The sequence below is a fragment of the Quercus lobata genome, chromosome 8 (genome assembly GCF_001633185.2).
Source record: "Quercus lobata isolate SW786 chromosome 8, ValleyOak3.0 Primary Assembly, whole genome shotgun sequence".
Classification (NCBI taxonomy): Eukaryota; Viridiplantae; Streptophyta; class Magnoliopsida; order Fagales; family Fagaceae; genus Quercus; species Quercus lobata.
The window spans coordinates 8,519,839-8,539,977 of NC_044911.1; the positions used below are offsets into that span (position 1 = coordinate 8,519,839).

The 20,139-nt window shown below is 37.7% G+C and overlaps 3 protein-coding genes across 3 annotated transcripts; 1 reads left to right on the forward strand and 2 right to left on the reverse strand.

Annotated features, from left to right (window-relative positions):
* The first annotated feature begins 321 nt into the window (after positions 1 to 321).
* On the forward strand, positions 322 to 10,149 carry LOC115957363 (beta-1,2-xylosyltransferase-like). The gene is made up of 3 exons (XM_031075587.1): positions 322 to 1,105; positions 8,360 to 8,509; positions 9,208 to 10,149. Exons 1-3 carry the CDS (start codon positions 455 to 457, stop codon positions 9,928 to 9,930), a joined length of 1,524 nt encoding a protein of 507 aa, XP_030931447.1. The 5' UTR covers positions 322 to 454; the 3' UTR covers positions 9,931 to 10,149.
* A 1,318-nt stretch (positions 10,150 to 11,467) lies between these two features.
* LOC115956283 (F-box protein At2g26160-like) lies at positions 11,468 to 12,679 on the reverse strand. Its single transcript, XM_031074707.1, has 2 exons — positions 12,659 to 12,679; positions 11,468 to 12,604 (listed from the first exon to the last, which is right to left on the reverse strand). The coding sequence occupies exons 1-2, from the start codon at positions 12,677 to 12,679 to the stop codon at positions 11,468 to 11,470; spliced, it is 1,158 nt and encodes a 385-aa protein (XP_030930567.1).
* A 2,798-nt stretch (positions 12,680 to 15,477) lies between these two features.
* Positions 15,478 to 18,192, reverse strand: LOC115955990 (40S ribosomal protein S8-like). Its single transcript, XM_031074428.1, has 5 exons — positions 18,058 to 18,192; positions 17,883 to 17,955; positions 16,683 to 17,016; positions 16,178 to 16,362; positions 15,478 to 15,821 (listed from the first exon to the last, which is right to left on the reverse strand). Exons 1-5 carry the CDS (start codon positions 18,059 to 18,061, stop codon positions 15,743 to 15,745), a joined length of 675 nt encoding a protein of 224 aa, XP_030930288.1. The 5' UTR covers positions 18,062 to 18,192; the 3' UTR covers positions 15,478 to 15,742.
* Between the last annotated feature and the right edge of the window lie 1,947 nt (positions 18,193 to 20,139).

The window sequence follows — 20,139 nt, forward strand, 5'->3', positions numbered from 1 at the left end:
ATACTATAATATAAGCTTATATTCCTTCAAAGTGTGCGTTTGACTCCAAATTAAAAAGCCAACTTATTTTACTATTCAGCTTATTTTTACTACTATTCATGAGGCTCATTACACTTTTTGATACTATTCATAGATCTCACTGTACTATTTTAGCTAACTTTTACTTTTATTTACAATATTTTTAATAAAAAAAATTTAACTTCAACAAAATAAACGGATCCTACACAAAGAACCTAGGTAAATAAAGAATTCAAGATAAAAAATGTCCAAAAACTCGTGTGCAACACGATGCCAATCAAAGTCTCCTTTTCATCTCCCATTCACAGAAAAATAAGCCAATAACTTTACCATTTCTCTCATAATTTGTACCTTCCTCAACTCTCTAACCCTGCCAAAGGCTCCAAAAACACAAACACACATAAAAAGCCCCCCCAAAAACAATCCAAAAAAAAAAATGTTGAGCAAGAGAAATGTATTGCTTCTGAAGATCGTCCTATTCCTCTTCGCCTTAAACTTCCTCATGCTCTTCCTCTACTTCACTTCCCACTCCAAACAATCCTCTCTTCCCTCTTCCCAAACTCTCCCCAATTCCCACTCTAACCACCTTTTCAACGGTCACAACGACCGTTTTCTCAAACCCTGGCCAATCCTCCCTTCTTACCTCCCCTGGTCCCGCGGTTCCCCTCCGCCGTCGCGCTCCTGCGAGGCCTATTTCGGCAACGGCTTTTCCGACCGCCAGGATCTCCTCACCGCCGCGAACCACGGCGCCGATGGGTGGTTCAGGTGCTTCCACAGCGACACGCTTCGGAGCTCCGTCTGCGAGGGCGGGCGGATCCGGATGGATCCGGGTCGGGTCAGGATGTCGAAGGGGGGCGAGAGGTTGGAGGACGTGATTGGGAGGAAGGAGGAGGAGGAATTGCCGAAGTTCGAAGACGGCGCGTTTGAGGTCGACGGTGGGCCCGGGTTGCGTGGCGTGCCGCGTAGGCTCGCCGGCGATGAGTTCCTCGATCGGTACGTGCCTCGTAATGGGATTGAAATGCACACCATGAGAGGTCTACTCGAGTCCGCCCAGGTCGTCGGGTCGACCCATTTCGACTGCCCAAAGGTTCGTTATTTAATTATTTATTTTAAATTAATTATGGATCATTCGCATTAGATTTTAATTTAATTAGCAAATTTTAGTTGCCTAATCTGTTTAATTAATCTTGTGTTCTAGTTGTGGATTTTGAATTTTTATTTTTTAAACATAATTAGTAATAGCAAGTGCAACTTGATTGTTAAAAAATTATGAATTTAATCACTTAACTTAGTTAATTTGAACACTGGTGTGGGCCTAAACTCTCCATTAATAAGTGGAGCCCAACACGTGGGATTTTTAACAATTTAAATGGAAGTGAAGTGGAGACGGAGATCGAATTCAGAAACTCCTGCTTTAAAACCATGATAAATTACTGGTCATTGTATAAGCTATTGGAAAATGGTGAATTTAATTGCTTAACTATAATTCTAACAAATATCCATATGGAGTGCTGATGCTGGGAATAGGAACTAACAGTAAGATCTAGATGATTATCTTGCAAGAGAGCTCAAGGCCTATTTGACAGTAAAGGCATGTTGATACTTCAAATTAACTTGAATCTGTCCTATACCAACACCAACCCCTGTCAGCCTTTTTTTTTTTTTTTTTTTGATAAGTAAGAAAAGAATATTATTAATAAAAGAGTAGCAAGAGAAACACAAAGAGTTCACGGTAGCGAACAAAGGAAAAGAGAAAAAAAGTTACAAAAAGACAGGAGCAGCCCCTAATCTATTCTAATAGATGAAAGAAAATCCAAAAGAGTAGGACAATCCGAATAACCCCAACATCGAGACCAATCAAAGAGGGTCCGCTGTCAATGCTCTAATAACTGAACCACAGTTTTCCCCTCATCCTCAAAAGACCGCCGGTTCCATTCAGTCCAAATAGTCCACATTAAACAACCTGGAACCAAATCCCAAATATCAGAGCTATGCTTCCCAAGCCAATGATACCAGCAAAATAATAAGTCCATCACTGAACCTGGCATGACCCATTTGATCCCAAACAACCGAAGCATATACATCCACAAAGAATGAGCTATCGGATAGAAAAGTAACAAGTGGTCCACAGATTCCACGTTGTTACAACATAAACAACAATGATTCGCCAAAGGGTGACCATGAAGCATAAGATTATCCAAAGTTAGAATCTGACCAGGGCTGCTGTCCACATAAAAAAAAAAGCCACCATTTTAGGAACCTTAACTTTCCAAATTCCTTTCCAAGGGAAAGTGGAAGGAGTTGCATTTCGAATCTTATGATAAAAGGACTGAGTATCAAACTTCCCACTGCCATTAAGATCCCAACAAAGTCTGTCACACCCTTCACTCCTAGGAATTCGAGTTTGGATGAAATGAAGAAAGGAGTAGGAATCTGCCAACTTCTAATCATTGAATTCCCTCTGAAATCTTAAACTTCACATTTTGTCATTATCACCCACTGGAGGGCTTAACACCTTAGAAATACAAACCTCCTTATTAACTGAACACAAAAATAACTGAGGATAAAGAATTTTGAGAGGAACATCCCCAGTCCATTTATCATGCCAAAACAGAATACGAGCACCATCCCCCACCACGAAAGAGAAATGCTTAGCGAAAGTTTCCCACCCTTCACTAATGCTCCGCCATAACCCACAACCATGAGCCCTACTACAAGCTCTAGTGCACCAACCCCCTTTTCCTTTCCCATATTTCATGGCAATGGCCCTTCGCCACAAATGCGATGTTTCATGGCCATACCTCCAAAGCCATTTCCCTAATAGGCCTGATTAAAAGGCACCAACTTTCGAATTCCTAAACCACCCAACTCACGCGGTAAGCAAACCTTTTCCCAAGCCACCAATGGATACTTGAAACACTCAACTGAAGAACCCCACAAGAAGTTCCTTTGAATGCATTCCATTCTAGTCGCCACAGCTTTAGGGATAGTAAAAAGGGAAGGGTAAGTCTACCACCCTTTGACAAATAAAGCCGCTTCCAGCCTGAAAGCTTCTTTTCCATCCTCTCAAGGATCGGATTCCAAATAGAGGCTGTTTTGTGCAAAGAACCCAATGGCATACCCAAGTAAATCATAGGCATACTGCCCACCCTGCACTGAAGGATATTAGCCAAAGACTGGATGTTACGCACCTCCCCAATAGGGACAATTTTGCTTTTCCCCACATTTACCTTCAAACCAGTAAAAGCTTGGAAACAAGTCAAAACCAACCTAATAGAAAGAATCTGCTCTCTAGAGGCATCACAGAAAAGAATGGTATCTTCAGCAAATAGAAGGTGAGAAACACGGATACCAAACAAATTAACAAGACCCACATGAAAACCCTGAATAAAATCCCCTTCCTCAGTTTTCTTTAGGATACGATTTAAAACCTCCATGATCAAAAGAAAAAGAAGGAGAGACAAAGAATCACCTTATTTGAGACCTCTAGAGCTACTAAAGGAACCAGCAGGAGATTCATTAACCAAAATTGAGAAGCGAACGGTAGAGACACAAGTCTTTAGCCATCTCCTCCATCTATCCCCAAAGCCCATCCTCTCCAATAGGTAAAACAAAGCGTCCCAATTCACATGATCATATGCTTTCTCAATGTCTAACTTACACACCACCCTCGGAGTATGATGCTTTAGTCTATTGTCTAAACATTCATTAGCAATAAGCACAGAATCCAAAATCTGTCTGCCACCAACAAAAGAATTATGAGACTCTGAAATAAGATTATCTAGCACCCGCCTCAATCTGTTAGCTAAAACCTTAGACAACAGCTTATACACACTGCCCACTAGGCTAATAGGCCTAAAATCTTTGATATTTAAAGCATTATTTATTTTGGGAATCAGAGAAAGGAAAGAAGCATTTAGAGACCATTCAAACTTTGAGCTCCTATGGAAATGATCAAAGAATGCCATGACATCTATTTCCACTACACTCCAGCATTTTTTTAAAAAAGCCATAGTGAAACCGTTAGGACCTGGGGCTTTATCACCCTCCATCTCATGTAGAACCTTTACCACTTCCTCCTTAGAAAAATCCCTCTCTAATTCAAGTCGCTTAACCTCCTCAATTCTAGCAAATTCTAATCCATCCATAGAAGGGTGCCAAGTATCTAACTCAGTGTACAACCTCTAATAAAAATTGACCACCTTAGACCGCACCTCTTCCTCATCCTCATAGAAGACACCATACACCTCTATACCCGGAATATGATTAGTTCTTCTATGGGAATTTGCAACCCGATGAAAGAAGTGCGTATTATTGTCCCCCTCCTTCACAAATAAAATTTGGGATGTTTGTCTACAAGAAATCTCCTCCAAAGAGGCAAGATTAGCAATCTCACCTTTAATCTAAATACGACAAGTTTGATCCTCTACAGAAAGACCAGACAAGTCCCCCCTAGCATCCAAACCCAGCAATTCAGATAAAAGACATTTCTTCCTAAAGGCTAGATCCCCAAATTCCTCCTTATTCCACTTTTTCAAGTCCTCTTTGAGAGCTTTTAATTTACGAGCCAGAATAAAGCTAGGAGAACCTGAAAAGCAATACCCATTCCACCATTGCCAAACCCTCTCTACAAAACCCTCTTCTTTCAACCATATATTCTCAAACTTAAAGGCACTCTGACCTTTATTAACACTACTCGCCACCACCAAAAGAGGGCAATAATCAGAAACTACATGAGGAAGTACCCTTTGAGACACGTTTCCAAAGTGATCTACCCAATCCACTGATGCCAAGGTTCTATCAATTCTTAACATACAAGCTGACCCCGAAACTCTAAACCAAGTAAACGAAGCCCCTTTAAGGGGTAAGTCCACAAGGTAATTACTAATTAGCCTCAATGAAGTCTGAAAAAGCAAACATAGCCGGACTAAAAGCCTCACAGCCAAATCTCTCACTCGGATAACGGATGGTATTGAAATCCCCTAAAACACACCAAGCCGTATTCCACCTGGAGTGCATTCTAGTAAGTTCTTCCCACAGCGCATCCCACTGGTTATCCTCATTAGGCCCATACACTCCTAAACAAGCCCATACAAAATCATCCACAACCCCCTTTAGTAACACATTAACAGAAAATAGACCAACAGTACAATCAACTTTTTCAAAAACTCTCTTGTCCCAAACTAGTAACACCCCCCTTGCTGTATTGACTGCATCTAGAACAACCTAATCTAGGAATGGACTACCCCAAAGGCTTCGAATAACAAAAGAGTTTAAAGAAGATAGCTTAGTTTCTTGAAAGCAAACTATATCACACTTCCACTCCTTGAGAAGATTTTTACATACCTCTTGCTTCTTAGGATTATTTAATCCTCTAACATTCCAAGATAACAACTTTAAACTCATTTTAAACTGGTAATCGCCCCTGTACCTACTGAGCAGTCTTTGTTCCTCCCCTTAGATGCTACCCCATCATAATTAATAGAAGAAAACAAACCTTTGAGTTCCCTAAGCCCTTTCTGCTTAGAGTTCACATTACCATTAGAAGACCCAACACTAACAACATCAACACAGTCCTGTTCAAGAAGACGGAACAGAGTCAGGCATTGATCTTCATGCTTAACATTAGGAAAACCCACAATTCTACAGAAATTTTTCATCAGGCTACAAACCCATTTCGAATTTTTCACCGTTGACCCTCGAACCTCTCTCTCGCCACCTTCTTGGATCACCTCCAACTCCTTACGATCATTGGGATCCCATTTAGATAGAGGTGAGCACTCCAAAGATCCATTCTTGTCCTCCCCATGAAAGAAGCCTCTAGGATTAACTTCACTGTGCTCTCACTGAATCAGAAGATGCTCAGCCCCTTCCTATAACTTCTCAACCGCATCCAGATGACTTGGCGACACTGGCTCAGCACTAGGATTGCACCATATTTCTCCCTTCTCCCTTGAAACCACCATGGAGTCATCTCTCACTCCAAAACAGAGACCCTCCTCTCTACCTAGACCCAACAGAGGAGAAAAAGAGTTTTGGGCAGCTCCCTAATGCCGAAGATCAGAAGAAATGACATACCCAGGTCCCATCAGCTTCACCGAAGTTTGGGTCTCTTCCCTCGACCTCCGATTGGTCCCCTCCACATTGGAAAACCCAAAAATGGGTTGCACTCGCCGGGGCGCCGTTGCTGACACTGGCAACCCGGCAACTAACCTCGAACTACAACTCGAGCTCTCCCCTTGTACCCACGTTGCCTAACCATCATGTGACTCTTTTAAAGATCTGGGTTTGACCAAAGTACCCTTAAGTGATAAAATGGTCTCCACGGGAGCCCACTAGATTGGTTTATAAGTTCAGGCCTGCCACTTAAAGCTTTAGGCCAACTGAACTCATTTATACCCATACAAGTTACAGAATGTTTCCTCCCTCAGGCGTACACACTCTCAGAGCCAAAGCAGCAGGAGTCAGTTTAAAAGTGAAAGCCCGCGTGGGTCTGCCATTAATGACTGAAACATTGCTATTTAAGATCAAACCATCTTCTGTAGGGACTCCAAGAATCCCGTTCTGCCCCAAATTTGCTCCAACTTTTTCAAAAATCCTGAACTTTTGCTGATGACCATAAGTAGACAAAAGGTTCCCACTCCGGTCACCACCAGCAGACTGACCACCTCCACCACCACCATTTTTGGAGGATACTTCAGCCATAGAAACCGGTTTAGCACCGGTGAAAAAATTCCTCATCTCTCTCTGAAACAAAGACCAACCTGCACGATTGGAGCTTGCTGGTATTATAACACACCCTCGGCGAGCCCCACCATAGTATTCTGCTATGACCGCAAAAACACCAACCTTATTCGACCTCCCACAAAATTCCAACAATTTATTATTTTCCCGGAAACGTTTGCAAATGGAAACTTTCCCCGGAACCCAATCACGAATATCAGCAAAACAAGAAAGGATCCACTCCAATCCTTTATGTCCTACCCAAATAGTGTGCTTGACATGATGGCTGCTCTCATGTATAGCATACGAATCATGTCACCCACCCTTGAAAGAACAAGAGAAAAACTTTGCATCAATATGGAAAGGAAACTTACTTCCCCCCTGAATCGATAAAGTTGGAGTGGTATTAAGGTTTGAAGCTGGTTAGGTATCAGTTTTAGGAAGGGAGATAACGGGTAACAATGGAGGTGTAGGCACAGAAGGTTTATTAGGCAAAGTGGATGGTAGTTAGGGGTGTGACGGTGGGCATAAACTAGAAGGGAAAGAGGGATGACAAAAGGTGTAAGAGGGCAAACCAAAAGGTGGGAGTTGAGGTGGAAATAGAGAAGGATAGGGAGGGAGGGAATGGGTATGTGGGACAGCCGGTGGTATACAGGGGAAGAGAGAGGGAGTTGGGTGGGGTTGGTGGTGAGGGTGAGGGTGGGGGAGGGAGAGAACTCATGAAGAAAAAACTATAAAACTGCCAAAATTAGATACAAAGTAATGTGGAGGGAGCCCCCTGTCAGCCTTGTACCCATAAAGAACAAGATTGTGGGAACGTTCTCCTTTGCTTTAAATAAAGGAGATCTCTAACAATCCGAAGGTTGTTCCCAAGCACCTGGACAGTCTAACAAATAATGATAACATTATAATCAACAATGGGAAACAAAGTAAGCAGTTTAACATGAAGATGAAGGCGGTTACGAAAGCAGTTATGAAGACAAGATACAGTTATGACTACAGGGATGTGTCATGAGAAGAACATGATACAATCACATCAAGGTTATTAAGATCCTCTAGAGTTATTAGGTTAACTCTACTGTAAAATTCCTAAAATCCTATTCTCTTATTTTGGAATGAATGGATAAGAAAGTATATGGACATATCATCAATCATAGTTGCACATATCATCAAGTTTTGGCAAACGTTGTGGCAAAGTATGTGGTTGTAGCAGAACTGTTAGCTCTTACCATATCACCAAAATTTGTTGGGGTCTGGTGTTGAAACTTGAAACTGTTGGATTCAATGCCGCTATTCTTTAAAGAAAATTAATGATTGATTTTTTCCCCCTGATTAATTGTGGTTGATTTAATGCATTCTGGAATGACGAATCAGTCTTACAAAAACATGGAAGTTAAAAGACTCGGATTAACTATGCCATAAAAACTAGGGATGATATAATGCATATAACATAAGTGAAACTAATTCAGCTGGACTAGAATTATGGTTTTTTGTGTTGTTGTTATCATTATCATTATCATCACGTATCAACAACAACCAAAAAAAAAAAAAAAATCATCATCATCACTATCACTATCTCAATTTTTGTGTGTTTCTAAATGAAAGGCTTTACTTGCAGTGGGTTGAGGAGCCGACGCTGCTGGTGACACGCTTTGAGTATGCAAACCTTTTCCACACTATTACTGATTGGTACAGTGCATATGTATCTTCAAGAGTTACTGGATTGCCTAATCGACCTAATGTGGTTTTTGTGGATGGCCATTGTATGGTATGTAGGCTCTGCATTTTGTTTATAGGAGACTGGTTTCATGCCTGTTGTTTAAGTGCATGTGATAATATTAATATGATTACTTGGTTCTACTGCTGTCATTTTGTGACTTGTTGAGTAAGCAATGGGGTAGATAATAATGAGAAGCAAAACCAGAGCTTAAGTTTTCATGTTGTGAAAATAGGACTAGGGGGACTTTAGGAGAAGCAATGATAAAGGTTCTGGACCAATAAGAGGGGTATAGAGTTTACCTCATTGATTTTTTATGTAAAAACCTTTTATGGGATGGTAGTTTTTGTAAGATATTAACCTAGTATGAAAATCCTCAAATCCTATGAAGACATATAGGGTTCAAATCCCCCCTTTTCCAACTATTTAATTATAAAAATACTAAAAAATAGAAACCAATCCTATCCTAAAACATAGGAATTAATCTGAATACAAGCAAATAACAATACTAATCTGAATCAATCAGATAAAGATCAGTCACTAAGCCTAAATTTAAATACTTCTAATTTAAATAACAATATATTCAGCACATCATTCCAGGTCATAACATTTGAATCTCATTTTGCATGTGCTCTTGTGTATTTGTTCCCGAGTTTCTTCTGCTTATCTTTCTGCTAATGAAATAGACTACTAGCTAATGTTTAGTTATCTTAGTAACACTTTCTATTCCTTTGGTGGAAATTTTTCAGTCACCCATGGAAGAAACATGGAAGGCATTGTTTTCTGGCATTCGATATGCTAAAAACTTCAGTGGTCCAGTTTGTTTTCGTCATGCTATTCTCTCACCTTTGGGTTATGAGACTGCACTATTTAAGGGACTTTCTGAAGAAATAAATTGTAATGGAGCATCTGCACAGGATCTGTGGCAAAACCCTGATGACCAGAAAACTGCTCGATTATCTGAATTTGGGGAAATGATTAGAGCTTCTTTTGGGTTTCATTTAAATAGACACCGTGTTGAAAAGCCAGTTTCAGGCTATAATGTCCTCTTTGTTCGGCGTGAAGATTATTTAGCTCATCCTCGTCATGGTGGTAAAGTTGAATCGAGGCTTAGCAATGAACAGGAAGTTTTTGATTCATTAAATAACTGGGCATCTAATCATCATGCATGCAAGGTAAACCTTGTCAATGGATTGTTTGCACACATGTCCATGAAGGAGCAAGTACGAGCTATTCAAGATGCTTCAGTTATTATTGGCGCTCATGGTGCAGGTCTAACTCACATAGTATCTGCATTGCCAAAAACTGTCATCCTGGAGATTATTAGTAGTTACTACAGACGGCCGCATTTTGCCTTGATAGCCCGGTGGAAAGGGTTGGAATATCATGCAATTAATCTTGCTGGATCACATGCCAATCCAAAAACTGTTATTGACAATCTTAGCAACATAATGAGGAGCCTGGGATGCTGAAAAGTTTGGTTTTGGCTGAATTTGATTCATCTTGTTGCCTGGAAGTAGAAGTGGTAAGGAATATTGTCTGCATCCAGTGTCAGTTCATATACCGTCATTCATCTTTTCCACAGAATGAGCATGACTTGCTTCTGCCACTGTTAGAAGATTACAGTAGGAATCTTATAGTGATGAGATAGATACTGGAAGTTACCTTCGAATGTTAGATGTGGTTTGTAGTCGACGCAAAAGGGGCTGCTTCAGAGATCTTTTGAGAAGATAAGATGGTTTGGCCTTAATTATCCCCCACACAACACCACCCCCCCCCCCCCCCCCCCCCCCCCCTGCAGTTTAGTGGACCATTATCATTGAGAGGTAGATGGATTATACACTGCAGGTCTTGTATGTTATTGACATATTGTGACACCCATAATTCTTGTTTGGTCAATTTAACCAAACCTTTCGGAAAGTGGCTGATAGGAGTCATAACTATTTGCTTGTATACTGATTCATTGTTACTGACAAGAATGTCTCTTTTTGCGATAAATTAATGCAGTGACCAATTTTATTTGGAATTCTTTGAAACATAAATGATGATTTCTTGCTGTGATGTGTTTAGCATGATGTATCCTTGTGTACTTATAATATATATGATACTGTGAACAGTCTTTTTCTTTTAATTTTTAAGTAGAATATACTGAACTAGTCAATAAATATAATTCTCACAACTCTCCAATTTTATTGTTTTTTTCTCTCTTTAGGCCTTATGTCCAGTAATGGATTGGCTCACAATTGGGTCTACTTTTGTAAGATTTGTGGGCTCAAGTCTGTCAACTCTCTCTTTCCTGAGCTGTTAGTAGATGTCGATACTGTTGCTCTAAGTCACCCATTCTGTTCAATAATTTTTTTCCCCATTTACCAAAATAAATCAGTTTTCTATTCATAGCAAATCATAGAAACCATCCTTCATGTCAGTTGAGTTTCCTATACAAATCATGTTGTCCTGTTTGGTAGGCGATCACTGGCAACCCATTTTCTTTGCCTTGTGCCTTGCAACATTTTTTTGTGTGTGTGTGTGTGGGGTAATAACGTGAGTAACATCTCTCATGTTAATTTACTGTTGTCACATGCGTAAATGAAAATACTGGTGGGCTATTGTGATTGAGTCAACATCTATTTATTTATTTTTGCTGAATCGATGGAATCGACACCTAGTATTCTCTAGCTAAATATCACAAATTTCATTTCATTGTGTCTTCACTTATAAGTAGCACCAAAATGATTGCATAAACTGGTTGAGGCATGCTGATTTATTAAGATCAAGAATCATGATTGAAAGGTTAATGCAGACATGTTGATAATGCATATATTCATTTGGAATTGACTTGAACCTCAAATGCCCAAAAATAAAAGAGACAATTAAAAGATCTGCTTCTTACATTAGAACTAGTTAAAAAAACAATGAAATTGGTTTTGTCATTTGCACAGTTCGAGGTACATAAAATTAAAATGCTATAGCCTCTACGCAGTAGCAAAGAAGTATGCATTAATCATTATACTATATGTCTAGCTTGAACCATCTGTAGCATGGCTTATCATGATTCAGAAAAGGGAGATGATTCATAGTCTCATTTCCCAGGTCGTACGTCCCAAATTCCTTTGAAGGGCTGCGTCCATTACATAAATCATCAGTGAAATAGATGCAGTTCTTTTTGTATACCGTAGATTCATCAGCTTGTACGCACACACAATCATTACAAGCCAAGAAAATTGCTTGATCACCCAAGCTTTTAATCTTCTCCCATTTCATCATCTTCCAATGCAATTTATAAACCTGAAACTTCAAAGTAAAAGTGCCCAAATTTCCCAACACTCTACAAACCGTCCACAAATTCGCGCATAATGATTCCACTAGATAATTAAATGCAAAATAAAATGACCTATTCGACTTAGTAGGAATGCTTTTGACATGGCATTTAGGACTGAATTTAACTTGTAACAAGTATGGAACTTCAGGGTAAGGGGGGTTTCCCTTCATTTGAAGTACATGGAATTCATCTTTGTAGCATATGATATCATTAATCCAATCCTCAACATTCTTCAAAAATGTCCACTTCTTATCTCCGAATCTCCAAAACACCAACTTTTTCTCATGAATAGCTAAAACAATGCAACTTGGATTTGTTGGTTTAGATGATAAAACGAACTTGGGGTTTTCCGAATTAAGTAGCAGAGGAGGGAGCCAAATCTCTTCCCTTGACAATGGATTATAGAGACAGATATAGTTAAGGTGACCCTTGACTTTCCTACTCTTGGATGTGTTGCAATTCATTACCAGCCAACCATGTGAGGACTTGACAATCATGGGCATGTATCGAACACCATCACGATTGTTGAACTCTGGAATTTTGCACACACTGGAGCTACCAGTGAACATATTAATCATCTGTATCTTGTCTATAACATTGTTTGGATTTCTGAGGACAAGCAACTGTGGAGGTAACAAAGCTGATTGTTTCCTAGCAATGGACCGCCATGAATGACAAACGTTGCTACACTGGTAAAGATCAACAATGTCCGTTACCCGCTGTAAGATTAATTCCAGCAACTCTTCTGGGAGGCTAGGACAAGAAATTGGAGCCAATGACGTGTAAGAATTATGAAAATTTATGTGATGGATAGCAAATTGTAATCCCTGGTCAGACAAGAAATATTATATTATTTACACTTCAAGGAAAAATTAATTTACATTCTTGAGCACAAGTTTCATTAATTCAGATACTCAAACATGAAACATACATGTTCTACAACCCCTTATCCATATTAAAAAACTGAGCTTTTTTTTTTTTTTTTTTTTGCTCCATTAGCAAAGTTAGCAACAAAAGATATACATTGCAAAAAAAAAAAAAAAAAAGAAAACTTACATCGTGGAATTAAAATGCTTTAAAAAGAAAAAGAAAAAGAAAGAAGTCCCAACATACCTCTTCAAAGCTATTTTGCTGATGTTATTAAACTGTTAGAATCTTTTTGTGTTTGTTTTTGTCTTCTGTGGCACCTACCATACATACATATAAATATATATATATATATATATATCTATCTAAGGGTTTGGCTTAACTCTAGTACTTTTTTAACTAGGATCTCCTTTTATTTTAATAAGAAATTGTCACATCACTCACTAACTAAATAAAAAATGGTGATTAAAGCCTACTACCCCTTGCTATTGTGTATTTCAAACAAAATCAGATCTCCAGTTAAAAAAGTATTGGAAGTAAGTCAAACTATATATATAAAATGGGAATATAAGAAAACTGAGATTCTGTTTTTATGTAGGAAAAGAAGTTTAAACTTAATTAGTTGTTTTCACGTAAGAACGAGTTCAACAGAAACTTGTATTGCCGTCGAATTGGTTAGGTTAATATAACAACACAATTTTATTTATTTATTATTATTAATAATACTAAAAGTTGTCAATTGAGCTACAAAATTTTTATGATATAACAATACTAATTGGTAACTCATGCTAGAAAATTTAACATAATATGATTTTTTTTTTAATTTAATGTATTATTTTTGTACCCATGATATTTAATTTTTTTTATATAAAATTAATCTTTATTTTATTAGTATTAGTTTATCAAATTCTATAGTGAATTTGTCTTCCTTTTAACAACTTAAGATTGATAGGTGGTTCTGTTATTAAATGAAATTGTAATGGAGTCTTTGATAAATTAGATTATAAAAATTAATAAATAATATTTAAATGAAAAATATCCCATTTAAAATTGTTGCATTAATTAGATGTCAAACTGTCTCAAGTCAAGCCAAAACCAACTGAAGGAAGGGCTTCATAGCCTTACTTTATTATTAGAAAAAGGGGAGCTAGCAGATCAAATCATGGGTTCTCATCCCCAACGTTGGGAGAGGCAAGTGGGCTGGCTGGTTGAAATGAGGTTATGCCGGGTGGATCCGTTGAATCAGGATTAGAAAGAATTGAACATGAAGATAGAACAATTAAAAAAAAAAAGAAAAAGAAAAAAAGAAGAAGGAGAGAATCAATAATGGTGCTCAATTACACTTAAAAAAAAAAAAAAAAAAAAAAAAAAAAAAAAAAAAAAAAAAAAGAGGAATCAAGTAGGTCCCACTATATTAGGATGTAACAAAAACAAATAAATAAATACTATAATTTTAACTAAATATTGTGAGTCCCTAAAACAAAAGCAAACAATTGCAATAAAAAATTTAACAGTAACCAATACACCTCATCACTCGTTAACTATACCCAAAATACAGTGATGGAGATCTACGGAAATAATAGACTCCTAAAATAAAATATGGGTTCTAGGCAATACCAGCTTCTCGTCTTTTGTGGGATTGGTTAAATACTTAAATTGTACCATCCTATTAGTAATTGTCTAGTGATACCCTTTTTGGATTTTGGAAAAGAAATTCTTCTTTTCAAATCTACCTAGGATTGATTTGGATTCTCTTTATTTCAAAAATGGAGTGTCCATTTAATGGTCATGATTCAAAATGTAATAAATCTATGGTCTAGATTTTATCAACTCATTAACTCTAGTTAGTTTAACCAAAATCAAATTTTTATCACATTTAAATTTTATATGAGTTAGCAACATCTAGGCACTTTGGATCATAACCTTAAATAAACACTTTCTCCATCTCACTTTGAAATGCACACAATTCCTAGGCTTTTGAAGTCAATTAAACAGGATTATCCCTATTTCAAGACTTATCCATTTTATGGTTTATATTTTATTTTACGAACCTAGAGGCGCACAGACTGTTGCACTAATTTTTTTTTTCTTTGAACCATGACAAAATAGACAACTTAAAATCTAGAGGATCTTGTTCTAAATTAGACTTCCAAAATTGTCGGTTAATAATTTGTTTTATGGGAGAAAATTCGTGAGTCATGGGCTCTGTCTACCACACTAGTATGTGTCCAAAACTGTCTGCCAATAGAGATTCATCTAATACAAACCCCATAATAAATTCTTATGAAAGCATTATTAGACTAATTTTTGACCAATTCTACTTTACTCCCTTTCCTTCTCTCAATCCAGCCAGACCATTAAAATGACATTCATTTTCTCACATCAATGAATTTGATTTGCAATTCGAGCGACATTCATTTCCTCACATCAGAGAATTTGATTTGCTTTGCTAAAATTGTACCTTTTCTAAAAACTGCCCCATATACCATACGGATAAGCGACTATAGTTATGAAATGATGGTGCTAGGCAGCCTATTTTATAGGAGTGGGTGAATTGTGTCATCCCTATTATAAGTTGTCTAGCCGATACCTGAGTTATATTATTAGTGCAACAAGGAACATTCCCACACTAATTTTTAGCTACAAGAAATTCTGATCCCAACAGATTTTGAACCTTTATCTCACAACATTACCTATTTGACCTAGAGGCATGCTACCTTGGTAGTTAAGAACACCAGCAACAGGTAAAATCCCAACTAGACCTAGATTCATGATGCTTAATCAATATTTCAGTCACAAAATAACATCCATCTTCTGCCCATTCCAATCCAACTTCAGATGAAAAGCTCCCAGAAAACACAATCTGGGACATCCATTTAAAGGTGGTTGAAGTATTGATCACAACAGTAATAGTTATAAAACGTTCTTATCACAGAAGGAAAACTAATAATATCCCAATTAAGTCAAACTTAACACAAGCAAAAGGCTTTCTGGCAAAATGGAGCATATCAACTTAAGTTCAATGTCTGGGGGAGAAATAAAATAAAGTGAACAAAAAAGACATTCAGCTATGAAGGATGTAGTTCAAGTAACAAAATTTAGGCTGCACCAGCCTTGCCCTTCTTCCTCTGGATCTTCTTCATGTAGAACTCAAGCTCTTTGCCTTCCAGTATATATCTGTTGCAAATCCATTTAAGATCACCGTAAGTTCTCGCAATTTTAACAAAAATTAAACACGACCGTCTTTATATGGCAAATAAAAAGTTCTCATCAGAAATTACAAGATATATTCATCCAGCTTTCAAAGTAACAACTAGCTTCTTATTGACATAACCTACCAAGCATAACTGTATAGGAAACTACATAGATGTGAGGGATAAAATATTGTAAGGACAGGTGTGGTCCATGAACCATTGTGAAATATAGATCTAGCTCCTCTATGCCAAGGGGATGTGTAGAAACCACTAAAAATTTGTAGTACAATTTGACATTTTGCAGACAGAAAATAAGAGAAGTGTAGAAAAGTCACATACCCATCAGCACGGCCACACTGACCAGGTCGTGATGAGATACAAGCTAACAAACGTCCACCACCAAATTGCTCTTCAATATGTGAGTCAAGCTTGCGATTCTGTTGGCGCTTCTCTAGCTTTCTCTGGACATGGTTGCTCTTCTTCACCTCCTCAGTGGTGGCGGTGGCAGCAGCAGCTTCACCCTCCTATTAAACAATGAAGTGTAACAGTGTAAAGAGAAAGACACAGATGTCCAATGTCACTCGTAGAAAATTTCAAATTTTCATTCACCAAAGAAAGAGACAACAATAATATACAGTATCAATGAAGTACAACATTACACAAAATTGCTCTCTCTATAACTTCGACCATCCCACAATATCTAACACCAACCACAGAAAATGGTGCAATCCCCACCATCGATAAAAAGAATCCAACAAATAATAAGAAAAAAGTAAAAAATAAACTGTGAATATTTGTACTGGAATACAGTAGGAAAACATATAATTAAGACATATCGCCTTACCTCTCCTTCTTTCTTGGTGGAAGCTGTAGTTTTCTTCTTGCGACCAATTTCAACTCCATAGTGCTGGAGATACCACTGCTTGAATGGTGCAGCATCAACCTGAACTATAGCACTCTTCACCAAAGTCTGAGTACGAACCAACTCATTGTTGGATGCATTGTAGACCACATCAAGAAGACGTGTCTTCCGGGTCACGGCCTCACTCCCCCACGAGAAGTTGCCAGTATCAAGTCTCAGAGCACGCCACTTCACGTTTCCTCCTCGAACCCTAATTCTTCTAACTGTCTTGTTGCTTGACAGCTTTGTGTTTGCAGGTTGCCTTCCAAGCTCGTACCTTAAAAGAACAAGGCAAACCCATTAAATACATAAAGGAAATGACTTGATTAAAGATTACATTTACTAATTTACATTAACCTCATAATACTACAATTATGGAGCTATTTCCCTTCAAAATGTAAACACAAGAAGATCCTAAACATATGTGGACTACTTACAACTCAGAAACGTGAGGTTTTTACATTCTACTATAAATGCAATCAAAATCATTCGTTTAAGTTATACATCGAAAACATTCATAAGAGCAAGAGAGCAACGCTGTATAGATTAAGGCTGTGGTATCATGATAAAATACTTATATTCCATCTAATACAAGACAAAGCAAACAGAGATAGAGCGAAATCAAGCATGATCTGGAAGTTGGAGAGATTTAAAGTACCTTAGAACAAAAAAGAACATAAACAATAGAGAGTAACAAATTACAGTTTCAAGTAAATCTGGCATACTAGGAGATGGGACTCATTTTCCATAAAATATATAAAACAAATCTACAAACCAACATAAAATGATAATAGACTTCGACATTTATGGGGGCACAGGGTTACTTTCTATCTGAATCAAACTGAGCCCATAAATCATATAAAAAGCAAACACATAAACTATTGACCTTTGTAAAAAAAAGGCCTATTAAGTTTAAAATCACAAGTATATAAGAGAAATCCATAAAACCCATCTTAACCAGCTAAAAAGCAATTAAATCATTTTCATTTTCAGACAAATAGAACATAAAGCAAAGAACTTTACAAGCCCCATTCATTATTCCTCTCCACTTTCTCAGAAACCAAACAGCACCATAATTGAACCAGAAAAAAAAATTAAAAAAAATATAAAATTCAGGAAACTAAATTGGGTTTTCAGATTTACTTTCGCTTCTTCCTCCAAGCCTTCTTCTTTCCTCCAGTGGCACGTCTCTTGTGCATGGAATCACGAGAGATACCTACAAATCCACACAAACTCCATAAATTAGCATCAAAAAATTGAAACCCTGAATCCAAAATTGAAGAGAGAATTCGAAAAACTAGAGTAAATTGAGAGATACCCATTTTGGCCGAGTGGGGATTCTAGGGTTTCTCTGTCCTAGAAGTCACAATATCTCTGCCGAGAAAGATAGGGTGTGAGAAAGAAAGAGAAATGTAAAGAGAGGCGAGCTAGGTTTAACACTCTAAACCCTAATTTGGTGTAATTACTATTGTGTCCTCGATGTGTTAAAGGCGTTTGAGGGTAAATGAGTCAAGATGATTTTTTTTTTGAGTTAGTAAAATATAGGCCGTTGGATTCCATTGTGGTTCGACACTTTTACGGTTATGATTTACAGGCAACTGTTGACTTATTGTAGAATAAGATGATTGTTTTGGGGCTTGGGTTTTGGAAATTAGGCCCATAGGAATAAAATGGGCTGAGGCATTTTTAAGGCTTATAAATTTTTTTATGATGCTCATGTTTGGTTAGGCATTTTATATTTATTTAATTCAGTTACAAGTTCCATGTAAATAAGCCCATTTTGACATGAAAATGATTTTTTTTGTAAAACAGGTATGGTGTTTGTCATAAAAATTTCAGGGTTGGGATGTGGCAGTGTCTGTAGAACATCTTCAAATAAATCCATTAAGGTATGTTTGATTAGAGGAATGGAAAAATTGGAGAATAGAAAATTGGTGGGAAAATAAAAAATTTTAATTTTCCCTCCTGTGTATGTGTATTTGGTTGGAAGAGGATTCTGGCCTTTTGCCCCTTCTAGGAAAAATATTTGGCATAATGCCCCTGTTTCGAAACTATATAGGGGCGTGCCCCTGTTTAAATACTCGATCACCGTAAAGTCGAGTTACCTAAATAACTCGACTATTAGGAAGCCGAGTTGTGGGCAGGTTCCTGCCACCCTGGTGAGCCAGCCTAGCTTTTGGGCAATAAAAAATTTTCGTGTTACTATTTGTAACTCGGGAACGAAGAAAACGAGTACTTAAAACCCGAATAACCGATAATCGAGTTATTAATTTTACTTGGCTCTGTTATAATCGAGTTTTCTGCTATTCTGACGCCATTTCACATCAGTTGTTTGCACGTGAAGCTGAACTCGATTAAGTGGAAATCGAGTTATTAATCGTACTCGGCTCTTTTATAATCGAGTTCTTCTGCTATATGTACTTCTCAAGCAATTCTCCTTATCATTTTCAGATATTCTCCTCATTGTAAGAATTTTCGGTCAGAAGTTGGTGTTATCTCTCCATCATCTCAGGTAAGAAACTCATTCTCTTCTTTGAAATACATTGAGAATTTTATTGTGTTGGTAAACATAGTTGTAGATGTTATAAAAGTTTATCAATCATAATGTATGTTTTTTGTTAGAGTATAATTTTCATTTAATAATTTGTATTACTTATGCTTTGGTATTTTCTTGAATGATTGTTATGTGTATTTTCTTGAATGGTATTTTAGAGGTATATTAGTTGTTTGGTGTTGTTTGATGTTACAAGAAATGCACAATAAGCTATAGAAATGGTGATAAATGTTATGTGTGTACATTGGGTTATATTGCATGTTATGTGTGTAATGCTTATGGTCAAATTTGAGTGTTAGTATTTAATTTTTAGGATGTAATAGTATACAAATTTATGAATGTCTTTGTCACGTACCAGAGGCAGAGCCAAGAGGGGGGGGGGGGGCGAGAGGGGGCAAGTGCCCCCCCTGACTCGTCCAAAAATATTCCATATGTACTACTATTAGGAAATATTTAGAATGCTTTACCCTCCTTGATGCAGAAAATAAACACAAATCAAGAAAAAAGTTTCCTGGCCCTGTTGAAATAGAGGGAAAATGACAAGCTTACTGTAAGAACCAAGTACGAGGCCTATGGGCCTTGGATTATTATGGGCTCACAATCTATTTGTAGTGGGCTTGAAGATTTCCTACTATGGGTCGTTCTCGGCAGAGACTCAAAGCAACGCCCAGTTTGATGTCCACTCTTTCACTCTTTTCTCCAAAAAAATCCCCCTTCTTCTCCCATCTTTCTTCTATTTATAGCCAAGGTTAGTGGGAAGATCATGATTACAGCCACCGTTTGTGCCATTGAAGGTCCAATATCATTTGATTTAAGTGGATGTTTAGGTGAGAGGGCGGTGCTGCA

Bases quoted from the DNA above. Each gene is read 5' to 3' on its own strand.
- LOC115957363 (XM_031075587.1), top strand. From the start codon at position 455: ATGTTGAGCAAGAGAAATGTATTGCTTCTGAAGATCGTCCTATTCCTC. The intron at 1,106-8,359 runs GTTCGTTATTTA...CTTTACTTGCAG, and splicing joins CCCATTTCGACTGCCCAAAG to TGGGTTGAGGAGCCGACGCT. The intron at 8,510-9,207 runs GTATGTAGGCTC...GAAATTTTTCAG, and splicing joins TTGTGGATGGCCATTGTATG to TCACCCATGGAAGAAACATG.
- LOC115956283 (XM_031074707.1), bottom strand. From the start codon at position 12,679: ATGAAACTTGTGCTCAAGAAT. The intron at 12,605-12,658 runs GTAAATTAATTT...TTGTCTGACCAG, and splicing joins TGAAACTTGTGCTCAAGAAT to GGATTACAATTTGCTATCCA.
- LOC115955990 (XM_031074428.1), bottom strand. The intron at 17,017-17,882 runs GTAAATCTGAAA...TGTTCTTTTAAG, and splicing joins GCTTGGAGGAAGAAGCGAAA to GTACGAGCTTGGAAGGCAAC. The intron at 16,363-16,682 runs GTAAGGCGATAT...ATTGTTTAATAG, and splicing joins CCACCAAGAAAGAAGGAGAG to GAGGGTGAAGCTGCTGCTGC.